The sequence below is a fragment of the Bolinopsis microptera genome, chromosome 5 (genome assembly GCF_026151205.1).
Source record: "Bolinopsis microptera isolate Bmic1 chromosome 5, MBARI_Bmic_1.0, whole genome shotgun sequence".
NCBI classification, from domain to species: Eukaryota; Metazoa; Ctenophora; class Tentaculata; order Lobata; family Bolinopsidae; genus Bolinopsis; species Bolinopsis microptera.
Genome location: NC_087076.1, coordinates 4,108,336 through 4,134,261, shown reverse-complemented (window position 1 = coordinate 4,134,261; position 25,926 = coordinate 4,108,336). Strand labels below are relative to the sequence as shown.

The 25,926-nt window shown below is 41.2% G+C and overlaps 1 protein-coding gene across 1 annotated transcript in view; it reads left to right on the top strand.

The window, feature by feature from the left end:
* Nucleotides 1–25,926, top strand: part of LOC134814996 (RING finger protein 207-like) — a 49,782-nt gene that overhangs the window by 23,477 nt on the left and 379 nt on the right. Inside the window, exons 6-12 of the mRNA XM_063823404.1 lie at nucleotides 3,663–3,865; nucleotides 19,706–19,804; nucleotides 22,006–22,140; nucleotides 22,996–23,089; nucleotides 23,351–23,539; nucleotides 25,122–25,310; nucleotides 25,542–25,746. Coding sequence (XP_063679474.1) covers nucleotides 3,663–3,865; nucleotides 19,706–19,804; nucleotides 22,006–22,140; nucleotides 22,996–23,089; nucleotides 23,351–23,539; nucleotides 25,122–25,310; nucleotides 25,542–25,724 — 1,092 coding nt within the window. The 3' untranslated portion in view covers nucleotides 25,725–25,746. The remainder of the gene's footprint in view (nucleotides 1–3,662; nucleotides 3,866–19,705; nucleotides 19,805–22,005; nucleotides 22,141–22,995; nucleotides 23,090–23,350; nucleotides 23,540–25,121; nucleotides 25,311–25,541; nucleotides 25,747–25,926) is intronic.

Here is a 25,926-nt window from a genome sequence, read left to right as displayed (position 1 = left end):
TGCGAGTTGGACGTGATACAATTTGGATGAAACCGTAAGAGGATGCAATATCTATAATGCTTTGACATGCCTGGTTGCTACTGTGCTTCAGTAAATTTAGGTTAAAATCTCCATGTAACGTCATATGTTTGCGAGAGTGTCTTCCCAGGTTGTGAAGTGTACTTTTAAAAATCTCAAGAAATGCTTCAGGTTTTCTAGCGGGAGAGCGATAAACATTTCCAATTATCTTTGTTCTATTATATCCTTTACACTGGTGGATCTTGATAAATTGAAATTCGCCGCTAGTATTTGAGGGTTCAGGGTTAGGATTGAAGACATCAATTTTATCAGAGTCAACTACACGTTTGTGTATGTATATGGCAAGCCCCCCACCTTTACCCGTTGTGCGGATGGGATCTTGGATATGCGGTTCATGGAATCCATTTAATGTGATGTCGTTTATTCCGTTGGGCAATTTTCCTAGAGTGCAGTTAGTTTCGTTAAAACACAATACATCATACTTATCATATATTTCTATATCTTCTCGTAGTTGATCAATATTTTTGAAAAGGGATCTGATGTTCATGGAAAATGTTTTAAGTTGAGAGGATGTCGACCTTTTCACGTTACGTTGCTGTTTATACTGACAGTGAGTTAGGAAAGCCGAAATGTCACTCCATGTTGAATCCTGGTGCTCTTCGTTGGTCATGGCGTCTCCAATAAGATTACATCGACTATTTTGAGCGTATGGATTATAAATAGCGCCATTAAGCTTATTGTAGTCATCGTAAATTTCATAGTAAGTCGCGTAAAATCCAGGAATAAGACTCTCACAACAGCTTGTACAACCTAAATTTTCCTTAAAACATTTGACGTGGACGTTGTTATGGCACCATGAGCAGCTGCGGATGTTTTTGGAAGAATAACACCAGCCGCTACAGCTACCACATTTTATTTTGATTTTATGACCAGAAGTATCAGTAACATTTGCCATTTTAAGTTAACTCTTATGCTTGTGGACGAATTAGAGAATAAAAAATGTATAAATTTATAAATAACGTAAAATATATCTATACTAGTGCAAATCAGATTCTTTCACGAGAACCGGAGGTCCTGTATGCTACAAAATCGTGATCTGAGTCTTATCTACTTATTTGTTAAAAATATTCGCTAAATTAGATGTTACAATATAGTGCCCTTATCTCGATTTTCGGGCTTATCAGTATGATAATATGACTTTACCTAGAGTGTATATTAAATCGTTGTGATTTGAATGTTGTTGTGTGAAATTGTGTCGTTGTGTAGTTTTGTGTGGTGATTTTTGCTATTTAGTTGTTTGTGAAGTTTTCGAAAATACTGTTGCACTGAACTTTGACTGAGGAAACGTGCTTGATGCTGATTTACCAGAGAAGCTTCTATAATTATTAAATAAAAAGTGCACAATTTTGTTTGGTAATGTGAAAATGTTTTAGGAAATGTATGGTGGGATGATAAGAGACAAAAAATGCTTGATAGTTAAGAATGTTCATCAGTTCATCTGATAAGCTTAAGAAGATAAGCATTTTCGACCAATCAGATCATTTCTTCAAAAATCGATCGTGGTAGCAAACAAATGATGAATTTGGTTGAGGAGTGAGGATGTACTGAAAAAGATATGAAAATAACTTGATGATATGCTTAATTTAAGGGCTTTTTCAGAATAGGTTGATTTTATATAATTAATTCATTCATGGATTAGTGCTCAACTTCGGTGATATCTGAAAGGACTGTTAGGCTCATGGTGGTAGAGCCACGCACAGTTCCTGTGGCGTGGCAGTTCTGATCCACATAACTTGCCAACGCAGTTGACAAGTTCATTTGCAACAGCCCTTCTGACATCGTGATGTAAATGGATGCCATGCTTATCATTGCGGTCCCATACGTAGTATGAATGAACCCGCTTGATAACGGCATGGGCATCGTAAAATGTCAGATTGGGAATCACCCTGGCGAGATTCACCATACATAGATTAAAATCATCAATTTCTCTGTTCAACCAACCAATTCTAGTTAAAGACAAAGCACAAAAAACAAACTGTGTGCTTTTGTTGCTCTTACAGCTTTCGACAAGGCGGGGACAAAAGTTATCAGCCAGACTCTTGGCAGATTTTCCATACCGTGAAAGATCGTTTATGCCACATGAGATGATCACAGTTTTGGCATGTTTGAGGTCATGATCCAAAGAGTCTATGAGCTGGTAGTTCAAACGCTTCTGACAGCGGTGGCCGGGTATCTGATCGAATAACCATTCAGGTGTTTCACGATGAATAGAGTCATGTATGAATAGGACCCTGGAGTGACGAGACTGAGAGGAGGAGTTCTGAGCTGGAGGGGCAACAGGTGGTATCCGGTGGAAAGCTGGAGGTGCAGGCACAGTGCATGACTCTTGTTGTTTCAGTTTGCGGAAAGTCAGTGAAATGCGTGGAAACCTTAACGAGATATCGCGGTCAATGCCGTGGCGCCAGTTGTCCTGATCTTCTCGTGACATGACGTAAAGTGAACCGTGCTCAAGTGGAATGTTATGCTCGACAAAGGGGCCTACTGTACTTGATATCCTAAGGTTTCTAGTTGCTCCAAACGACACTGTATAAATTTGACTATCCTCCATTATGCTAGGTTCGCTGTCATTATGCATCGGTATGCCGACCGATCCGTCCTTGTATAACGTGCAAAGGCAAGTGTAGTTCTCTGGGGTTATGTCAGCGTCCAGTTTTTGCAGTTGCTCGTACACACGTTTCAGAGTGGGTGGAAGTGGCCCAACAGAGACAGGATGTGAGGTTCTGCCGTACGTGTAGGGGACGGAGCCATAATAAGTTGTAATACGGCCTCCAGGGTGGTGCATGTCAAAGTTTAGCTCACTTGAAACTTCACCAAAAGTTAACTCTGAAAGATCGCACTCTAAAAGTCTTACCGGCGAATGAGGCATACTTGTAACTTCTCTGGAGATGTCGAGGTTCTGCGAGGGGGCTTCAGAGATGAGAGTTGCAGTCTGTTGTGTGATGAGGGTGGTCTGTTTCTTCGTTTCATCAGAGACTTCTTCGATCGCCGTCAGAGCACGTTCTGCTAGATGTTTCACCGCCTTCTCGCACTCCCCATTAACAGTACATGAAAGTAAGTTGGCAGCCGCAGTTAGACTATTCATGGATTGATCTAAATCAACGACTATTTGACGTGTTAGATATTGTTTAATGGCGGCTTGTTTGGTGTCAGGCTTAGTGGCTTTGCCATTAAATGTGGAGTCAATAAGACGGAGCCTGTTGTATTCAAAATCAATATCTTCTTTGGAGAGGGTAGGTAAAACATTTAAACATGTCTTAGCGCAAAACGTGTAAATTGATGGCACACCAAAGCCCAACATACCGAGGGAGGGTGCCTCCGTGTCTGAGGGTGACCCGGAGGCAGCGGGTTTAGTGATACTGTTCTTCCTAGCAGGAGTCTTCTTAGCAGCAGGAGTCTTGTTAGCAGCAGAGATCGACTTGTTAAGATGGCCGGACATGATAAAATCAAGCAGTTTCTTATCAGCAAGTCAGTGCACTTGTGAAAAGATTAGAGAGCAAAAATGTTGATGCGTAATGTAAAGTAAAATGATGAGAAAAGAAATGTACTGTATCTCACTCAGCTGTTCTAATTATAACTCACTCCAGAGACTAGAAGAGATAGATGAGACGTACAGCAGCATAACAAAAGCAGTGGAGTTATGTAAGGAGCGACTGATAGAGGATTGTAAGGAGTACGCTGGCTCCTGTCTCTGTGGACTTCAGGAGAAACAGGACAGACTAAAGTTACTGTTACCTGTTCTTCAAACTACTCTCAGAGCGGCCGACCTCTTTACTTCAGTCTCTGATAGGTAAATATTAAGTGGAGGAGTTAGACTCGGAGTAAATATTAAGTGGAGGAGTTAGACTCGGAGTAAATATTAAGTGGAGGAGTTAGACTCGGGGTAAATATTAAGTGGAGGAGTTAGACTCGGGGTAAATATTAAGTGGAGGAGTTAGACTCGGGGTAAATATTAAGTGGAGGAGTTAGACTCGGGGTAAATATTAAGTGGAGGAGTTAGACTCGGGGTAAATATGAAGTGGAGGAGTTAGACTCGGGGTAGACTTCTCGTCTGTACTACAGTACATCAGTGTGAAATAAACCTTTAACACACTCGCAATGGTGGACAGCTGTGTACAGTACAGTGAGTCCTGTGTGTACATTCCAATGTACTCAGGAGGGTTACAATGAGATGGCAAATTAGCCTTTATTTCTTGGAAACTAGACACAAACATTTTAGATCTGTACTTGAACTCCTTCGTGTAAGGTTTGTTAATTTACGCGACGCCCTTAATTATTGTCCTATCACATAGAACGATTACACTAATATTATATCAGTTCTTAATAATAGTTAATTGTTTAAGAATTACATTTATAACCAAGTACGTTGCTTTTTAGGGCGATTGAAATGTTTCTAGAGAAAGTGAAACAATGAATAAATCTAATTCGTAATGACTGGAATATAACGATTCCTGACCAATTATGTAATTGTGAGAATTGTCTAGCAATTAAGTAATTAAATCTATTGTCTCGGTAAATTACGCCCATGATTATAATTAACGTTCCCTTTTTGCACTAAATGTTACCGCTCGTAATCAAATTGTGAAAGGTGTCCTAAAAACAGTGATTTTTAACTGTCATATTAGCATTTAAATCTCTGATAATTATTAATTAATTAGTATGACGCACTGTCTTATTAACAAACTCATATCTGACTAGTGACTAGGGGCACACCCAAAGTAATAACTTGATCGTTACTGTTATCATCCAAATCCATGGAAATGTCCGACAGTCTGAGCTAACAGTAACCACAAGATTCTACACAGTTGCTTTTCATCCACACCTGATGTTCACTTGAATCATGGCAGTAACCCTCATCTGCCCACGATTTACAAGAGCTCGGGTGTTTATCCTGACATTCACTACATTTGGCACATGACTTCATACAATGATACTGGGTGAAGATAAGCCAGGATCCAGCATTACAGGGATCACCAGGCAACTTGGACCACTGCTGGCACAGAAACTTATATTCTGGATCATCATTACAGTCCTCATTGTCAGCCGCGGTTAACTCGGGGTCTAAAGTTTTATAGTCCACTGTTGACCCTGGTGGTTCATCTTCTCCTGACATTTCCTCTTCTTCAATCCTAGTTTCGTCTGACATTCCGTTTTCGTCCTCCTCTTTTTCTATTTCCTCTTGTTCTTCTTTTTCCTCTTCTACCTCCTTTTCTTCCTCTTCCTCCTCCTCCTCTTCTTTCTTCTCTCCTTTCTTTCCCTTCTCTTCGTCGTCAGTTTTTGTCTCGTACATTCCTCCTTCCGTACAGTTTGAAGCTTTGTAATTGGCGGACGTTGTTGTGGAAGGAACAGTTGGAGAAACAGTGTTTTCTGGTGATTTCATGTTCTGATAAGTGATATAAAACGCATAGTCCAGGAGGAAACACATTCTGGCACCCTGTCCCCTGAAGAATTTGAGGAACCCATCCATCCCCCAATCTGGTCCCCAACTATTCCTTATCTCCCAGTACTTAATCCCGTATCCCGTGATAAGCACTGCGTGATCTGGAACCCTGTGTCTCTGTGTACAGCCATCATATATCCCTTTATCATACAGCCACAATTCATCTTCAGCCGCTATCGCTGTAGCAAGTGGCATCACCTGCACCGCCTCCATAACACCGTCAGCATCAGAGGGTACAGCCTTGTACCCGGTTAACTTAACATAGTTCTCAAGTTTATTAGAGTACCTGTGGTACCTGCACTTCCTATCTGCGGCTCTGTAGAGGTACTCTGTGTGTGAAGTGAGGTGTTGTCTGGAGATAAGGTACCTCCAGGCATCCTGGTACCTCCCTCCCTTACACCCATCATGGCGAGGTCCCACTACGTCCACCACCTCCTCGTAGGTACAATCTAGCAGTTGTTGCGCAGATAGAGGGAGTAAAGATCCTGATACTTCTCTCAGAGCGAACTCTAGCAGGGCTACAGCTGGGAATGTCCAACATGAGAGACAGAATTCACCCTGGTCTACTGAATTTGTTACGTAGCCTCTCTTTCTCCAGCTCAGTGTATCAGGGTAGCTCTCCTTACCTCCTCCTAATAGCGTTATGTTGGTTGAGTTGGTCCTGTTCTGGTCCACATCCCCCAGATACCCGAGATATCTCCTCCTCTCGGTGGAGCTTATCACAGAGAACTGGTTAACTGACATACGATACCAGGACTCTCCTCTCTCATACTTCACATTATGTTCTCTTATCTCCCCCAAAGATATCACAAAGTTAGCTTTCTTCCTCCTATCTTGTCTTTTCTGAGCTCTGTTTCTTCTACGAGTCGACCCAGTCAAGAAGAGTACTGATGGCGTATTATAACTCGGCGTATAACTCTGCTGATATAACTCAAAAGCTGTGTTCACATCTGCTGTTGCGAGGATCTGATCTTTAGTTTCTGGCGGGATGCGGGTGTTCTGAAAAGTCACAACTCTACTGCAACATACTAACAGAAAAAGAGGCAAGGTGAACATAACGACAAAACAAAGTGTGTGACTTTAGGATTTTATAAGAAAGAGGAGATGATAATGCTATTTGTAGATGGGTAATCTGCATCACGAGCGATCCGGCCATGATATCATTGTCCCAAAAACACTGCCTTCCCGACAGTAACTCAATACTCCTACTTATTAATCAGTCTCCTTATTTTCCCAATTATAGAGCAATCCTGCGATGAATTTTTATATCAAATTAATAAATTACGCCATTATAAGAAGTTTTAACATTGCGGAATAAATTCCCTTGAAATTAATTTTACCGTTTAAGGAATTCTTAGATTCAGTTTATTGATCTCAAACTTTCAAAATTCAATTGAAGGTGTCAAGCAATCTTGAACATTCAGTATCACTCTCCCGAAAATAAATGTCTTGGACTGCTTATTTTAGTTGATATTGCCGACTTATTGAATTACCAAAATAAACTTCTAATTACTACCATGTTCTCATTTGCAGTCCACAGCTGTAAATATAAACCATTAACAATGGTTTATTATTAATATAAAACTTACCCAGAACAGGATTTATGTAGGTTATATTATGTAATTGTAATGTTAAATATGTTTTAACAGATCGTAAATGTAATAATCCTCATGAGGTGGGGGTTTTGTAAACATCTCTACATTTAACCTCCCACCACACACTACACACTACCCAATACCCATGGTATGTTGCTTTGTTTCACACGTGTTGACTGTTGTGTTTCTATTCACACAATGGGGTCTGGTATGTCATTTTAGGGTGTGTATCTCATTGTGAGTTCTAACAATGTGTGTACACACTGTTCTTACATTGTGTGGACACTGTTCTAACATTGTAGTGGTCATGAAATGAAATGGGGGGGGGGGGGGGGGGGGGGGGGGGTAAGTTTTATAGTTGCACCATGTTACTGCAGTTAATTTATATCAGTAGTTATTTTTTTTTGTTTGCTTTCCCTAAAAAAAAAACAAAAAAAAATTAGGGAAAGCAAACACAGCGAAATCTTTCTTCGAAAAACAACTAACAGAAGGAGTTGAAGCTGGCCTGCAACCTTTTACCTGCGATCCAAAACCACTTGATAACCCCATTACACCAGTTGAAGTTAAACTTGCTGCAAGTAAACTCAAATCAAACCGTGCCAGTGGTCCAGATAATCTCCAGAATGAGTTGATAAAGTACGCCCATCCAATCACTTTTGAGAAGTATGCTGAGGCAATTAACGAGTCATTTAGTGGGAACAAATACATTAGTTCGATAGGACAAGGTATTGTGACTCCTCTGCAGAAGCCCGGTAAACCTAAAGGTCCCCTCACAAGCCTTAGACCACTTACACTGTTAAACGGATCGAGGAAGATGCTCACTCAAATTGCCTTAAAACGGGTTGAGAGTAGAATTGACAACTACACCATGCCATGGCAGAGTGCTTACAAGAGAGGTAGGAGCTGCTCTGACATTGTGTGGGCTCAGAGAATGCTCATATCTGTTGTGATGAGGAAGAAATGGACATTTAGCAAAATGGGTATTGATATGAGTAGAGCTTTTGATACCGTGAAAAGGGATACTATCATAAATGTTTTGAAAGATGCTGGTTGTTCGGAGGACGACATTTCGCTTAGTTCAATACCTTCTATCGAATACTCTCCTTAGAGTTCGTGTTAACTCCTCACTGTCGGAAGAGTTTGAAAGTTTACTCGGAGCCTTTCAAGGTGACAGTTTATCTGGAAAGCTATTCACACTTATTCTTGCAGCAGCCTTACACCACCTCAGAGCTGTATCTGGGAGACCAAACCCACCAGTATCAGAACTAGGTTTTCCAACTGAGTGGGAATATTCAGACGATTGTGACTTTGCTGACGAGGACATCGAGAAACTGAGAATTTTCCTTCCTGCAGTGAAAGAGATTCTCAAAGACTGGAACCTCCAAGTAAATGAAAGTAAAACTGAATTCAGTACCTTCTACCTGGCGAAAAAATCTGATAAAGACACTAACGGTCAGCCATTAGCTAATAATGAACCATGGCGAAGTAATAAGTCACTAGGTACCTTACTGTGTACTGAGAAGGACATTCAAAGAAGGAGAATCCTAGCTGAAATTGCTTTTAAGAACTTCGAAAAAGTTTGGTTGTCCGGTAAGAAAATTTCCCTTGAAAGAAAGCTGAGGTTATATGACGCTCAAGTTGTATCTGTATTAATTTACAACTCAAATAGTTGGAGTCCTAAAAAAGCAACCATGGAGAAAATGGACACACTTCATCGTAGACACCTCAGGTCCATTTTAAACATCAAATGGCCTAAAGGTATGATAAGCAACAAAGCATTGTATGAAAGGTGCAAAGTTGAAAAGTTATCAAAGCGTATCGAACACCAGCGGTGGAAGATGTTTGGACACATTCTCAGGAGTATGGAGAACACCCCAGCCCAAACGGCTCTCTCTTTTGCTATTGAATCAGATAATTTATTTATTGGAAGATTGGGGAGACCTAGAATGAACTTGTTATCGGTTTTAAGAAGTGATTTAAGTAGTAGAAATTTGCAAATGGACAACTCTCATGAATTGAATGAAATTAGAGATATAGCTGCATGCAACAGATGTTGGGAAAATCTTTTTCAAGGGTACAGTTTACCGCATTAAGGTATTTTTAAGAATCATTTTTGTCGGTAAGATCCTGTTTTATAATAATATAATAGTAGTTATTGTTAATACTTATTGTCACACTCTTCTATTCACTAAGCACCTAAGTAGCGCTTGCTTGTACAATACTGATGTGGTTACACACAACACACCTCAAGATAACTGTTTACAGTAAGTTTCCATTAAACTACATGTATACTGTATAGTGTATACCAATCCTTAAAATGTGTGTAAAGCTTAAATTTCCTGTTGATACGTATATTTTAAAATTTAAATACATAATTGTTTAATGGTAAGCTACAGATTAGTCAATAGTAATGTTACACAGATTAGGTGGTTTAGTGGTGCTCCCTCGATAAATAACCATGTTACACGGATGTTTCATTCGTTCTAGAACACATTTTAATTTGTATTACAGAGCGTACAAGGATAGAAGAAAAAGTGAACGCCTTCACTGGTCCATGGCAGTGTGCATATAAACGCGCTCGTTCTTGTGCTGATATTGTTTGGTGTCAGCGAGTTCTACTGTCGGTTGTCCAAAGGAAGAAATGGGAGTATCATCGCATGGGCATTGATATGTCTATTGCGTTTGACACGATCAAACCCACTACGATTCTTGAACTCGGACTGAAACTGTGTGGCTGTACTGAGGATGAGCTGAGGATTGTCCGGTTGTTGTTGTCTAAAGCTACGGGTGAAAGTAAATGGAGTTCTTTCAGCTGAGTTTTTAAGTCTCCTTGGAGCTTTCCAAGGTGACTGTTTATCCGGCTGTCTGTTCACCCTTGTCTTAGCTGGTGCTTTGAATGAACTTAGATGGACTATAACAATCGGTTTAGATAGGCCGATTCCCCCGATCACTATTGCTGGCCTTCCACTTGACACTGAATATGCTGATGATGTCACTTCAATGATGAAGAGGAAGACAACTTGAGAGCTATTTTGCCCCAGGCAACAGCTATACTCGAGAAATGGAACCTCTTTGTCAATGAAGACAAAACGGACTTCATTCATGTTTATTTAGCTAGTACGGGTGAAGTCGATAGTGATGGAAAATTATTGTCGGGGAATGAAGCATGGAGGAAAAGTATCACTCTAGAGTCTAGGGTCCGTCTTGTGTAGCAAAGCTGATATTCAGCGTCGCATAAACCTGGGATATGCTGCTTTCAACAATTACAAGAAGGCCTGGAGTGATAAACTGCCTCTAAACAAACGTTTAATACTGTACAATGCTTTAGTCGTATCAGTTCTTATAATCTTATGTACAACTCATCCTGTTGGGCCGTCCCCAAAATATTCCTTGAAAAACTAGATGTTGTTCACCGCAGACATCTTCGCACTATTTTGAATATAAAGTACCCAGGAGTCATCTCCAACAAAAACTTGTATAAACGCTGCAATGCTGAACCATTGTCAGAAAAAGTGGCCCGTAGTCGGTGGAGAATGTTAGGACATGTTTTGCGGGGTCCTGTTGACGGACCAGCGTTTTCTTCCCTCATTTTTGCCATCAATACACTGGACTTACCAGGGAGAAGAGGAAGACCCCAAAGCAATCTATTCTCGCTGATTGTGCATGATTTATGTAAAAAAATCTTTACGAATAATATTTTCGATTTACATTATCTCCGAAATTTAGCTTATGACAAGAGATATTGGCAGAATTTACAATGAAGTTTTTGTTATTTAGTTTTTTGTTTTAGGGAAAGATTAGACTTGGGCGTTGTTTTTTAAAACTATCCCTTGTTTGGAACTTTGATTTAATATACAGAGCGTACAAAGAAAGGTCTAAGGCTAAAGAAAGATCAATTTATTATATTGCTTCGCGATATAGTTGTGGACACAACAAGAAAATTGAGAATAATCTTGTGCGAGGGTAGGGACCCAGATGTCGTTTCTAACCCAAATAAACTTTAAGGAGGCTTCTCATCAGTAGCCGCACCTCCTTACTCGGTTTCTGAACTGGAATTCTATGGGCTTCCAGACGGCCAGACCGAGTATTACCATCCCATCCTTCTAGAGTTCATCACAAGTAGCACCCACCTTGAAGATCTTTGACACCCAGACACACCCCATTGGCGAACAAACTTTGGATATAATCTTACATGCTCCCGAAGGAATCCCTGGTTTATGGTCTTTCTCATCGTCACCAGCACTTTCACTAGGTCACCAGCTCTTTCACTGAAGTCATCAGCCCTTTCACTGAAGTCATCAGATGTGACTCTGATCAACGGTATAGTTGTGGACACAACAAGAAAATTGAGAATAATCTTGTGCGAGGGTAGGGACCCAGATGTCGTTTCTAACCCAAATAAACTTTAAGGAGGCTTCTCATCAGTAGCCGCACCTCCTTACTCGGTTTCTGAACTGGAATTCTATGGGCTTCCAGACGGCCAGACCGAGTATTACCATCCCATCCTTCTAGAGTTCATCACAAGTAGCACCCACCTTGAAGATCTTTGACACCCAGACACACCCCATTGGCGAACAAACTTTGGATATAATCTTACATGCTCCCGAAGGAATCCCTGGTTTATGGTCTTTCTCATCGTCACCAGCACTTTCACTAGGTCACCAGCTCTTTCACTGAAGTCATCAGCCCTTTCACTGAAGTCATCAGATGTGACTCTGATCAACGGTATAGTTGTGGACACAACAAGAAAATTGAGAATAATCTTGTGCGAGGGTAGGGACCCAGATGTCGTTTCTAACCCAAATAAACTTTAAGGAGGCTTCTCATCAGTAGCCGCACCTCCTTACTCGGTTTCTGAACTGGAATTCTATGGGCTCCCAGACGGCCAGACCGAGTATTACCATCCCATCCTTCTAGAGTTCATCACAAGTAGCACCCACCTTGAAGATCTTTGACACCCAGACACACCCCATTGGCGAACAAACTTTGGATATAATCTTACATGCTCCCGAAGGAATCCCTGGTTTATGGTCTTTCTCATCGTCACCAGCACTTTCACTAGGTCACCAGCTCTTTCACTGAAGTCATCAGCCCTTTCACTGAAGTCATCAGATGTGACTCTGATCAACGGTATAGTTGTGGACACAACAAGAAAATTGAGAATAATCTTGTGCGAGGGTAGGGACCCAGATGTCGTTTCTAACCCAAATAAACTTTAAGGAGGCTTCTCATCAGTAGCCGCACCTCCTTACTCGGTTTCTGAACTGGAATTCTATGGGCTTCCAGACGGCCAGACCGAGTATTACCATCCCATCCTTCTAGAGTTCATCACAAGTAGCACCCACCTTGAAGATCTTTGACACCCAGACACACCCCATTGGCGAACAAACTTTGGATATAATCTTACATGCTCCCGAAGGAATCCCTGGTTTATGGTCTTTCTCATCGTCACCAGCACTTTCACTAGGTCACCAGCTCTTTCACTGAAGTCATCAGCCCTTTCACTGAAGTCATCAGATGTGACTCTGATCAACGGTATAGTTGTGGACACAACAAGAAAATTGAGAATAATCTTGTGCGAGGGTAGGGACCCAGATGTCGTTTCTAACCCAAATAAACTTTAAGGAGGCTTCTCATCAGTAGCCGCACCTCCTTACTCGGTTTCTGAACTGGAATTCTATGGGCTTCCAGACGGCCAGACCGAGTATTACCATCCCATCCTTCTAGAGTTCATCACAAGTAGCACCCACCTTGAAGATCTTTGACACCCAGACACACCCCATTGGCGAACAAACTTTGGATATAATCTTACATGCTCCCGAAGGAATCCCTGGTTTATGGTCTTTCTCATCGTCACCAGCACTTTCACTAGGTCACCAGCTCTTTCACTGAAGTCATCAGCCCTTTCACTGAAGTCATCAGATGTGACTCTGATCAACGGTATAGTTGTGGACACAACAAGAAAATTGAGAATAATCTTGTGCGAGGGTAGGGACCCAGATGTCGTTTCTAACCCAAATAAACTTTAAGGAGGCTTCTCATCAGTAGCCGCACCTCCTTACTCGGTTTCTGAACTGGAATTCTATGGGCTTCCAGACGGCCAGACCGAGTATTACCATCCCATCCTTCTAGAGTTCATCACAAGTAGCACCCACCTTGAAGATCTTTGACACCCAGACACACCCCATTGGCGAACAAACTTTGGATATAATCTTACATGCTCCCGAAGGAATCCCTGGTTTATGGTCTTTCTCATCGTCACCAGCACTTTCACTAGGTCACCAGCTCTTTCACTGAAGTCATCAGCCCTTTCACTGAAGTCATCAGATGTGACTCTGATCAACGGTATAGTTGTGGACACAACAAGAAAATTGAGAATAATCTTGTGCGAGGGTAGGGACCCAGATGTCGTTTCTAACCCAAATAAACTTTAAGGAGGCTTCTCATCAGTAGCCGCACCTCCTTACTCGGTTTCTGAACTGGAATTCTATGGGCTTCCAGACGGCCAGACCGAGTATTACCATCCCATCCTTCTAGAGTTCATCACAAGTAGCACCCACCTTGAAGATCTTTGACACCCAGACACACCCCATTGGCGAACAAACTTTGGATATAATCTTACATGCTCCCGAAGGAATCCCTGGTTTATGGTCTTTCTCATCGTCACCAGCACTTTCACTAGGTCACCAGCTCTTTCACTGAAGTCATCAGCCCTTTCACTGAAGTCATCAGATGTGACTCTGATCAACGGTATAGTTGTGGACACAACAAGAAAATTGAGAATAATCTTGTGCGAGGGTAGGGACCCAGATGTCGTTTCTAACCCAAATAAACTTTAAGGAGGCTTCTCATCAGTAGCCGCACCTCCTTACTCGGTTTCTGAACTGGAATTCTATGGGCTTCCAGACGGCCAGACCGAGTATTACCATCCCATCCTTCTAGAGTTCATCACAAGTAGCACCCACCTTGAAGATCTTTGACACCCAGACACACCCCATTGGCGAACAAACTTTGGATATAATCTTACATGCTCCCGAAGGAATCCCTGGTTTATGGTCTTTCTCATCGTCACCAGCACTTTCACTAGGTCACCAGCTCTTTCACTGAAGTCATCAGCCCTTTCACTGAAGTCATCAGATGTGACTCTGATCAACGGTATAGTTGTGGACACAACAAGAAAATTGAGAATAATCTTGTGCGAGGGTAGGGACCCAGATGTCGTTTCTAACCCAAATAAACTTTAAGGAGGCTTCTCATCAGTAGCCGCACCTCCTTACTCGGTTTCTGAACTGGAATTCTATGGGCTCCCAGACGGCCAGACCGAGTATTACCATCCCATCCTTCTAGAGTTCATCACAAGTAGCACCCACCTTGAAGATCTTTGACACCCAGACACACCCCATTGGCGAACAAACTTTGGATATAATCTTACATGCTCCCGAAGGAATCCCTGGTTTATGGTCTTTCTCATCGTCACCAGCACTTTCACTAGGTCACCAGCTCTTTCACTGAAGTCATCAGCCCTTTCACTGAAGTCATCAGATGTGACTCTGATCAACGGTATAGTTGTGGACACAACAAGAAAATTGAGAATAATCTTGTGCGAGGGTAGGGACCCAGATGTCGTTTCTAACCCAAATAAACTTTAAGGAGGCTTCTCATCAGTAGCCGCACCTCCTTACTCGGTTTCTGAACTGGAATTCTATGGGCTTCCAGACGGCCAGACCGAGTATTACCATCCCATCCTTCTAGAGTTCATCACAAGTAGCACCCACCTTGAAGATCTTTGACACCCAGACACACCCCATTGGCGAACAAACTTTGGATATAATCTTACATGCTCCCGAAGGAATCCCTGGTTTATGGTCTTTCTCATCGTCACCAGCACTTTCACTAGGTCACCAGCTCTTTCACTGAAGTCATCAGCCCTTTCACTGAAGTCATCAGATGTGACTCTGATCAACGGTATAGTTGTGGACACAACAAGAAAATTGAGAATAATCTTGTGCGAGGGTAGGGACCCAGATGTCGTTTCTAACCCAAATAAACTTTAAGGAGGCTTCTCATCAGTAGCCGCACCTCCTTACTCGGTTTCTGAACTGGAATTCTATGGGCTTCCAGACGGCCAGACCGAGTATTACCATCCCATCCTTCTAGAGTTCATCACAAGTAGCACCCACCTTGAAGATCTTTGACACCCAGACACACCCCATTGGCGAACAAACTTTGGATATAATCTTACATGCTCCCGAAGGAATCCCTGGTTTATGGTCTTTCTCATCGTCACCAGCACTTTCACTAGGTCACCAGCTCTTTCACTGAAGTCATCAGCCCTTTCACTGAAGTCATCAGATGTGACTCTGATCAACGGTATAGTTGTGGACACAACAAGAAAATTGAGAATAATCTTGTGCGAGGGTAGGGACCCAGATGTCGTTTCTAACCCAAATAAACTTTAAGGAGGCTTCTCATCAGTAGCCGCACCTCCTTACTCGGTTTCTGAACTGGAATTCTATGGGCTTCCAGACGGCCAGACCGAGTATTACCATCCCATCCTTCTAGAGTTCATCACAAGTAGCACCCACCTTGAAGATCTTTGACACCCAGACACACCCCATTGGCGAACAAACTTTGGATATAATCTTACATGCTCCCGAAGGAATCCCTGGTTTATGGTCTTTCTCATCGTCACCAGCACTTTCACTAGGTCACCAGCTCTTTCACTGAAGTCATCAGCCCTTTCACTGAAGTCATCAGATGTGACTCTGATCAACGGTATAGTTGTGGACACAACAAGAAAATTGAGAATAATCTTGTGCGAGGGTAGGGACCCAGATGTCGTTTCTAACCCAAATAAACTTTAAGGAGGCTTCTCATCAGTAGCCGCACCTCCTTACTCGGTTTCTGAACTGGAATTCTATGGGCTTCCAGACGGCCAGACCGAGTATTACCATCCCATCCTTCTAGAGTTCATCACAAGTAGCACCCACCTTGAAGATCTTTGACACCCAGACACACCCCATTGGCGAACAAACTTTGGATATAATCTTACATGCTCCCGAAGGAATCCCTGGTTTATGGTCTTTCTCATCGTCACCAGCACTTTCACTAGGTCACCAGCTCTTTCACTGAAGTCATCAGCCCTTTCACTGAAGTCATCAGATGTGACTCTGATCAACGGTATAGTTGTGGACACAACAAGAAAATTGAGAATAATCTTGTGCGAGGGTAGGGACCCAGATGTCGTTTCTAACCCAAATAAACTTTAAGGAGGCTTCTCATCAGTAGCCGCACCTCCTTACTCGGTTTCTGAACTGGAATTCTATGGGCTTCCAGACGGCCAGACCGAGTATTACCATCCCATCCTTCTAGAGTTCATCACAAGTAGCACCCACCTTGAAGATCTTTGACACCCAGACACACCCCATTGGCGAACAAACTTTGGATATAATCTTACATGCTCCCGAAGGAATCCCTGGTTTATGGTCTTTCTCATCGTCACCAGCACTTTCACTAGGTCACCAGCTCTTTCACTGAAGTCATCAGCCCTTTCACTGAAGTCATCAGATGTGACTCTGATCAACGGTATAGTTGTGGACACAACAAGAAAATTGAGAATAATCTTGTGCGAGGGTAGGGACCCAGATGTCGTTTCTAACCCAAATAAACTTTAAGGAGGCTTCTCATCAGTAGCCGCACCTCCTTACTCGGTTTCTGAACTGGAATTCTATGGGCTTCCAGACGGCCAGACCGAGTATTACCATCCCATCCTTCTAGAGTTCATCACAAGTAGCACCCACCTTGAAGATCTTTGACACCCAGACACACCCCATTGGCGAACAAACTTTGGATATAATCTTACATGCTCCCGAAGGAATCCCTGGTTTATGGTCTTTCTCATCGTCACCAGCACTTTCACTAGGTCACCAGCTCTTTCACTGAAGTCATCAGCCCTTTCACTGAAGTCATCAGATGTGACTCTGATCAACGGTATAGTTGTGGACACAACAAGAAAATTGAGAATAATCTTGTGCGAGGGTAGGGACCCAGATGTCGTTTCTAACCCAAATAAACTTTAAGGAGGCTTCTCATCAGTAGCCGCACCTCCTTACTCGGTTTCTGAACTGGAATTCTATGGGCTTCCAGACGGCCAGACCGAGTATTACCATCCCATCCTTCTAGAGTTCATCACAAGTAGCACCCACCTTGAAGATCTTTGACACCCAGACACACCCCATTGGCGAACAAACTTTGGATATAATCTTACATGCTCCCGAAGGAATCCCTGGTTTATGGTCTTTCTCATCGTCACCAGCACTTTCACTAGGTCACCAGCTCTTTCACTGAAGTCATCAGCCCTTTCACTGAAGTCATCAGATGTGACTCTGATCAACGGTATAGTTGTGGACACAACAAGAAAATTGAGAATAATCTTGTGCGAGGGTAGGGACCCAGATGTCGTTTCTAACCCAAATAAACTTTAAGGAGGCTTCTCATCAGTAGCCGCACCTCCTTACTCGGTTTCTGAACTGGAATTCTATGGGCTTCCAGACGGCCAGACCGAGTATTACCATCCCATCCTTCTAGAGTTCATCACAAGTAGCACCCACCTTGAAGATCTTTGACACCCAGACACACCCCATTGGCGAACAAACTTTGGATATAATCTTACATGCTCCCGAAGGAATCCCTGGTTTATGGTCTTTCTCATCGTCACCAGCACTTTCACTAGGTCACCAGCTCTTTCACTGAAGTCATCAGCCCTTTCACTGAAGTCATCAGATGTGACTCTGATCAACGGTATAGTTGTGGACACAACAAGAAAATTGAGAATAATCTTGTGCGAGGGTAGGGACCCAGATGTCGTTTCTAACCCAAATAAACTTTAAGGAGGCTTCTCATCAGTAGCCGCACCTCCTTACTCGGTTTCTGAACTGGAATTCTATGGGCTTCCAGACGGCCAGACCGAGTATTACCATCCCATCCTTCTAGAGTTCATCACAAGTAGCACCCACCTTGAAGATCTTTGACACCCAGACACACCCCATTGGCGAACAAACTTTGGATATAATCTTACATGCTCCCGAAGGAATCCCTGGTTTATGGTCTTTCTCATCGTCACCAGCACTTTCACTAGGTCACCAGCTCTTTCACTGAAGTCATCAGCCCTTTCACTGAAGTCATCAGATGTGACTCTGATCAACGGTATAGTTGTGGACACAACAAGAAAATTGAGAATAATCTTGTGCGAGGGTAGGGACCCAGATGTCGTTTCTAACCCAAATAAACTTTAAGGAGGCTTCTCATCAGTAGCCGCACCTCCTTACTCGGTTTCTGAACTGGAATTCTATGGGCTTCCAGACGGCCAGACCGAGTATTACCATCCCATCCTTCTAGAGTTCATCACAAGTAGCACCCACCTTGAAGATCTTTGACACCCAGACACACCCCATTGGCGAACAAACTTTGGATATAATCTTACATGCTCCCGAAGGAATCCCTGGTTTATGGTCTTTCTCATCGTCACCAGCACTTTCACTAGGTCACCAGCTCTTTCACTGAAGTCATCAGCCCTTTCACTGAAGTCATCAGATGTGACTCTGATCAACGGTATAGTTGTGGACACAACAAGAAAATTGAGAATAATCTTGTGCGAGGGTAGGGACCCAGATGTCGTTTCTAACCCAAATAAACTTTAAGGAGGCTTCTCATCAGTAGCCGCACCTCCTTACTCGGTTTCTGAACTGGAATTCTATGGGCTTCCAGACGGCCAGACCGAGTATTACCATCCCATCCTTCTAGAGTTCATCACAAGTAGCACCCACCTTGAAGATCTTTGACACCCAGACACACCCCATTGGCGAACAAACTTTGGATATAATCTTACATGCTCCCGAAGGAATCCCTGGTTTATGGTCTTTCTCATCGTCACCAGCACTTTCACTAGGTCACCAGCTCTTTCACTGAAGTCATCAGCCCTTTCACTGAAGTCATCAGATGTGACTCTGATCAACGGTATAGTTGTGGACACAACAAGAAAATTGAGAATAATCTTGTGCGAGGGTAGGGACCCAGATGTCGTTTCTAACCCAAATAAACTTTAAGGAGGCTTCTCATCAGTAGCCGCACCTCCTTACTCGGTTTCTGAACTGGAATTCTATGGGCTTCCAGACGGCCAGACCGAGGTGATATTTTAATATCATTAGCCATTATTGCTGCTAGGACAATAACATCTTTATCTCCAACTTTATCTCCAATATCTCAATTTAGTCATCGTTCGAACTTCGATGTACGTATTGCCATGTTGTTACTTTAAAATTACCTCATTGAAGAATTGACATTTTGTATAGACTTTTAAGAAGCCGTATGTTTGTTTTTACCATCAGAAATTAACTTTAAATAATGTCCTTGAAGGTTGTTGAATTGTGAATTAGCTGTAAATTGTCAAATTGAGTTGATGCAGTTTGCTAATTAGAGTTATTAAATGTTCATAATACCAGTTAAATCAAGTAGGGACTAGGTAATTCGAACAACCCGCTTTCATTGAGCAGTCTCTATTTTTAATTCCTTTAATTCTCTAACTATTTATTCACAGGTTCGACCTAGTTGAGTTGGGAACGCATGTTATTGAGAGATTACAAGCGTTAACAAGCAAGGTGACTCAGTTGCAGACTCTGCACATCTCAGAAAACGAGTGAGTTTACCTATTTAATTAGTTAAATTAATTAGTTAATTAGTTAAACCTGAGCTCATCTTAAGTGCGATGAGTTTTCGGAATTTTATTTTATTTTTTATATCGTCCAATTCAATAGTATCTAGGTAAAATCTAAAAACATGATGAACAGTGAACACGTGCAAATAGCTATATTTAGATTACACACACTTGCTATTGTACACACTTTTGGTTTTACCCGTGACCACTGGTCATGTAATAATTTTACCAGAAAGTCTAAACTTACAGTCGTACTTAAAATGCTAACCATTAATGTCGTAAGTCGTTGCGCAATTTAAATTTCTGTATTATATATTATATAATGCGCATTCCACTATCTATATAATATAACATATATCATTAAGATAGTACTTTCGTTTTTGTAATTTTCCATCGTAATCTGTGTTATCAACTCCTTGAATAGGATCTGTCTATGATACTACATTATCTTCCATTCTTGCGCAACAGTTTCACTCCTAATAATCGAGCATTATATTAGTGTGGCACCTGTGTTTATTACACGGTACTAATAAAAATGGATCGGTTAGTATGAAATGCATGTCTTCATTCCTGTTGGACAAGCACCACAAGCACAAGCTTTTAGTTCTAACTCACTATGTGACACGACTTATATAACGTAAGCAAGATTTGCAACTATTACACCAAGCTTTATTATTCATGCATAGCAGGACGAACACATCCACATTCGTTACGCTTTTTCACTCAAGTCACACCAACTAAAACGGTAAATTATAAATGAGTGTACAACTAAAGGCCGGTACACGCGCAGTGTCAACCGCAGGTGCGTACTCAGATAGGATAGAGTCGCCCCGGGCTGCTTGTAAAATGTCTTCTACTCATCATACATCTTTTTAATTGGTTCCATTATCGGGTTTCAAAACAATGTCTAAACAAAATAGCGTTTGTGGTTTAGTTAGCGGGTTGCTGTTATCTTTGCTTTTATAAATAGAAATACCTTCTACAACTTCAAGCAAGCCTTTTGGTTACATTTAACTATTATTATTAAAAGAGTATTATTTCGTAAACTTTAGGCTAATTCTGTGCACCAAAGATACCGCTCTACTCAAACGCCAAAGGTAACACGACGTCGTAATTAAACAGAATAGAACAATGTTTGACACGAGCAAGGGTGCGTGCGCACGTGGTCTTACACATAAGTGACGTCACAGCCCAAAGTTGCGATCAGCCAATAGGGCGCGGCGTTGTATTGCACGAATTATCGGATTCCAGTCGGCGTATTTTTTGATTCTACCTCTTTCACAGGACTTAAACGCGAATATTTGGAAGTAAATTCTAAGGTCCCCTCATCCGTTAAGTGCGATGAGTTTCAGAATTTTTTTATTTTTTCTATCGTCCCAATTCAATAGTATTAGGTAAAATCTTAAAAACTTGATGAACAGTGGAACACGTGCAATAGCTATATTTAGATTACACACAATGTCTTTTGTACAAACTTTTGTTTTTACCCGTGACTACTGGTCATGTAATAATTTTACCAGAAAGTCTAAAACTACAGTCGTACTTAAATTGCTAACCCTTAATGTCGCAAGTCGTTGCGCAATTAAATTTCTGTATAGTATTATATATGCGCATTCCACTATCTATAAATATATCATATATCATTAAGATATTACTTTCGTTTTTGTAATTTTTCCATCGTAAATCTGTGTTTTTCAACTCCTTGAATAGGGATCTGTCTATGTACTACATTATCTTCCATTCTTGCGCATCCAGTTTCACTCCTAATAATCGAACATTATATTAGTGTGGCACCTGTGTTTATTACACTCCTAGTGTAATATACTACTAACATTATTGTAACTTAAATATAATGAAAGTTAAGGGAAATGTAAAGATTAATATCCTGTCCATATTATAGTTTATTATACATGTTATAACTGCATCCTGATTCATGGGCTCTCTTTGTTATACCATGGGCTCCTTTTATTGGTATAATTGTTGTATAAATGTAGGATGTATTGTATTGCTCCAGTAGTAGTGCTATACAGTAGTATTGTATGAATTAGTGAACTGGGCAATAGTCTCGTACCTCTGTTACCTTAAAAACAAATTTCAGCTCTTATTGTGAAATGCAGTTTGTCTTTCAATCGTATTTATCATTATTTGTTTTCACTATATTTGAATAACTACATTATTTACAGGATGTTGGACTACAGGAAGGAGTTTACGGAGTGTCTAGGATTAACACTAGCAGATAAGAAGTTACCAAACACAGATAAACTACACGATAGTATCCGGGCTGAGCTCATTGCTTATCACAGGGGCATATCCCGCAGGTTTAAAAAAAAAACCCCAACAGTTTGTTACTTGTTTTAGATCAAGATATTACACAAGATTTGGTGCTTTATGGTTTTAGTTCTCACCGAAGTGATTCAGAAACTGCCAGTGTTTACTGTTTGTCCTAATATGGTAGACTTTAGAGATTTAGCATCAACTGTTCTTTACAATCATTAGTTATAATTGGTTTAGCCTTTTGGTTAGCCTCTGAGTTATATGGTCAACAGTAATAGTTCGTTTAACCCTTATCTTTCTGAACTCATCATCGTCCTTATCTTTCTTTTTTCTGTTCTAAGATAAGGCAGTGTGATAAAGTGATCTCAATGTACTGAACGTGTGTTCTCGTAGGATACAGTGTAGTAATTACATAATAACAGTGTAGTAACCACATAATTACAGTGTAGTAATCATATAATTGGCTAATTATCCATTGTTGTGTGGTAATTAAAATATAATCAGATAACTACTTACACCCTCATTGTTCACCAGTGAACACACCCTTAATATATGATCTTGTAGTAGTCTAACAACGTTATCAGTTATCACATACGAGTCTATATCACATGAAACTTAACCATGTTTCGAGTACATAATCTAACTGTTTTGTCTATCATTTACAGTATGATTATACGACACACTGACTACATTCCTACTTAACAGCATAAACAATAAACATATGGTTACATAGAAATATACACGATTTTCAAATTCAATATGGAATTGTATTAACTGGGCGGCTAAAATGTTTTACAGGCTCTAAAGATGTAGTTTATTTACGAAGCCTAACATTTTGTGTTTCCCTTCGTGTCCAAATGCAATATAACACAGTTATTTAACATTGTTTTGTTCTCCAGTTCTGGTCCAGGGACTATGTACGCAAAACAGCTGGAACAGAAATCAGTGCACATTGACGAGTTACACCGCCTACTTAACACCTACAAGAACCAGGTATGTACCAGGGGTATGTGGCACTGCTTATCTCTAGAGATAAAATATGTTTTAAACAAAAGCAAACGTGATACACCTCATGACACGTCGTGACATCATTTTATCAATACCGAACTTTACACAAATCTGAAGTAGTTAACAAAAAACATCTTAAATATCTGATAACGGAGAACGGTAGAACATAACTTAAATACTAAAACATAAAACTTCTTCTTATTGTCTTATTATGATCACGTGATCTAAAAGTGTACCCGTCACCAGGTACAAGAGCTACACAGAGACATTACAATCAGACGCAGTTCAGCTGGAGCCAACAAAACCTCAGCTCTCACTAAAAACTGTGAGGAACTGATGGAGGCAATCACCACGGCAACCACTGAGCTGAAACATCTGCAACCTCTTTTAGAGAATAGTTGGAAGGAGACTCTTAACAGCGTTGTCAAGCAGCAGGTTCGTTTCGGTTGTGTAGCGAAATTGTTTTTTGCGGTCAGTAAAGCACTAACAGTGTCAACTGCAGCCAGGGATCTCGTTTCAGTTTCATTTTTTTATCGGTCTCAATATAAGTATTTATACTGAAGTATGTTTACTGAATATACTTAATATTAAGTATTTATATAATGTTTACTGAAGCAACTTATAGGCAGCTCTAGCGGATATAAAAACATATAAATAATGTATATGCTCATAATATGTATTATATATTAAATTGTTAGGGCTAAGGACCCAGACTAATAATGTTTATCTGACCCATTTCACCGCTGGGATATGTTGATTGTTGAACACTCAACACGCCCTTTGTACATGTGCCCGTGTTTTGTGCACGTGTTTCATCACGTGTGTTTATGTGCCTGCCTGTTTTTTTTGTGAGAGGCGGACCTGGGTGTGGCCACGTGAGGATAGATGTGGATGCTTTGCCTACATGCTGGGTATGGCAGTTCCTTTGGTCGGATGCCAGGGAATCAGAATGTATAATGGAGGATGATGGAAGTGTTATGAGATGTGTCATAATTGAACGTTTAAGTTTTCCAGCTGGCGCGGTGGACGAGAAAGGTGACTAAGACGACATGTGAGTAATCGCTTTGTCACACCACATACCTGTGTAGAGCCGCGTCTCAGACCCTCGGGCACAATTTAAAGCGTTTGGTGCGCAGCGCCTTCCGACGAAGCTCCCCCGCGCCCTCAACTCTAGTGGGATATGTTGGTTGTTTCTATGTCATGGACGCCTGAGAGAGGTTCTTGTTTGGAAAATTTTGATTGCCCTCTTATTGGGGCATAGCGGGCACTGTCCTAGGAAAGTGTGAGGGGCAGTCTCCTCTTCGTCGCCGCACATAGACACGCGTGGTGCTTGATTTGCGAATGGTGTGGAGGTGTTTGTTTAGGCCACAATGTCTTATGTCCCGTGATGAGGTGAACTGCAGTTCTGTAATTTTGTCTGTTATTGCTGAGTGTAGTGTTAAGATTTTTTGATAATGTTGATGGGTTTGTGACCGAGTGTCAGTTTGGTGTGTCTGGGCCATCAGTTAACCAGATGTCTTCCTGATTTAGTTGGTGACTTTGTCGTCGTTCAGGCGTTTGATGTAAGATTGTGGAATTGGGCATTTCAAAGTGGATTCACTGGTTGTGCCTGCCTGTGTTATTGGTTAATTACATGGTTAATAGTTGTTAGGAGGGGTGGGACGGGTGGGCACTATGCATGTTGGGTTTGTTTGTACTTTGTGTGTATGTTATGTATTATGAGACTGAGGTAGCATTGTAATTCTGTCTCTGTGTATCACGAGGTTTTCATTATCAATAGTGAATATGTAATTATTTATTATATGTATGTTGAGTTTCAAGTTTGGCACTAGGCCAGTGTTCATTTGAACCATTAGGTTTAACTATGTTAATTATTTCTCACACACTTGTTAGACAATGAGAATGTAAAATTAGTAGTCACAAAAGTAGCATCCTCGAAGGAACTAAGGCTAGGTGTTTCGGAACAATTGAGATTTACACAACATTACGAAATGTGACCCCAGAATGCCCTTCTCAGGAAAGGTACAAAGACCGTATGTCAGTAGTGGAGAAGATGAGGAACGAGACTCAGTATCTGATAACCCTTGTGAAGCAGCTCACTCCCTTTATACACAACTACAAAGCAGTCTCTGACAAACTCCACCCCAAGCTGGGTACCAGCAGTAGTTCCGGACCGGACGGACAGAGTCTGGACAACATGAACCAGGTTAGTACCGGACCGAGTCTGGAAACATGAACCAGGTTAGAACGCCAGACGAGACACGCTTCCTAGTGGCTTGTTTTTAATATGCATTCCGGCTTTGCTTATCTTTTGCGAGTGCTCACTCCCAATAATGCAAGTATCGATATCCAATTACACAATTAAAGATTTAATTAGGCTGGCTGTACTCTGCGTTATTTTTATCAGTATCAAGTTATCAATGTTATAATACTTCAGATAATCCAAACAATAAAAGAGATACAACCTGACTCTGGCCAGAGAATAGCCGCTATAGAACTAGCAGAACGAGAGAAGTCAGGCAACAAGAAGAGTAAGAACTCGTTAGAGGAAGATCTGTTAAAACAAAAGGGCAAGTTGAGATCAGTGGTGAATAGCAGTGAGGATCTATCCTTGTTGTGAGCTCTAGCAAACAAACAAACTGGTAATATTTTTAATCGAAATGTTTATAATCTATTCGACATTCGTACCTTCTTCATTATTATATATCTGCTGATTTATTTATTTGTAACATATTCTATCGTTTCTGTAGAATGTGAAATTTGAACCTATAAATACTACACTATAAATATTTAAAGTTTATTACACTGAAGTGTAGAGTTGA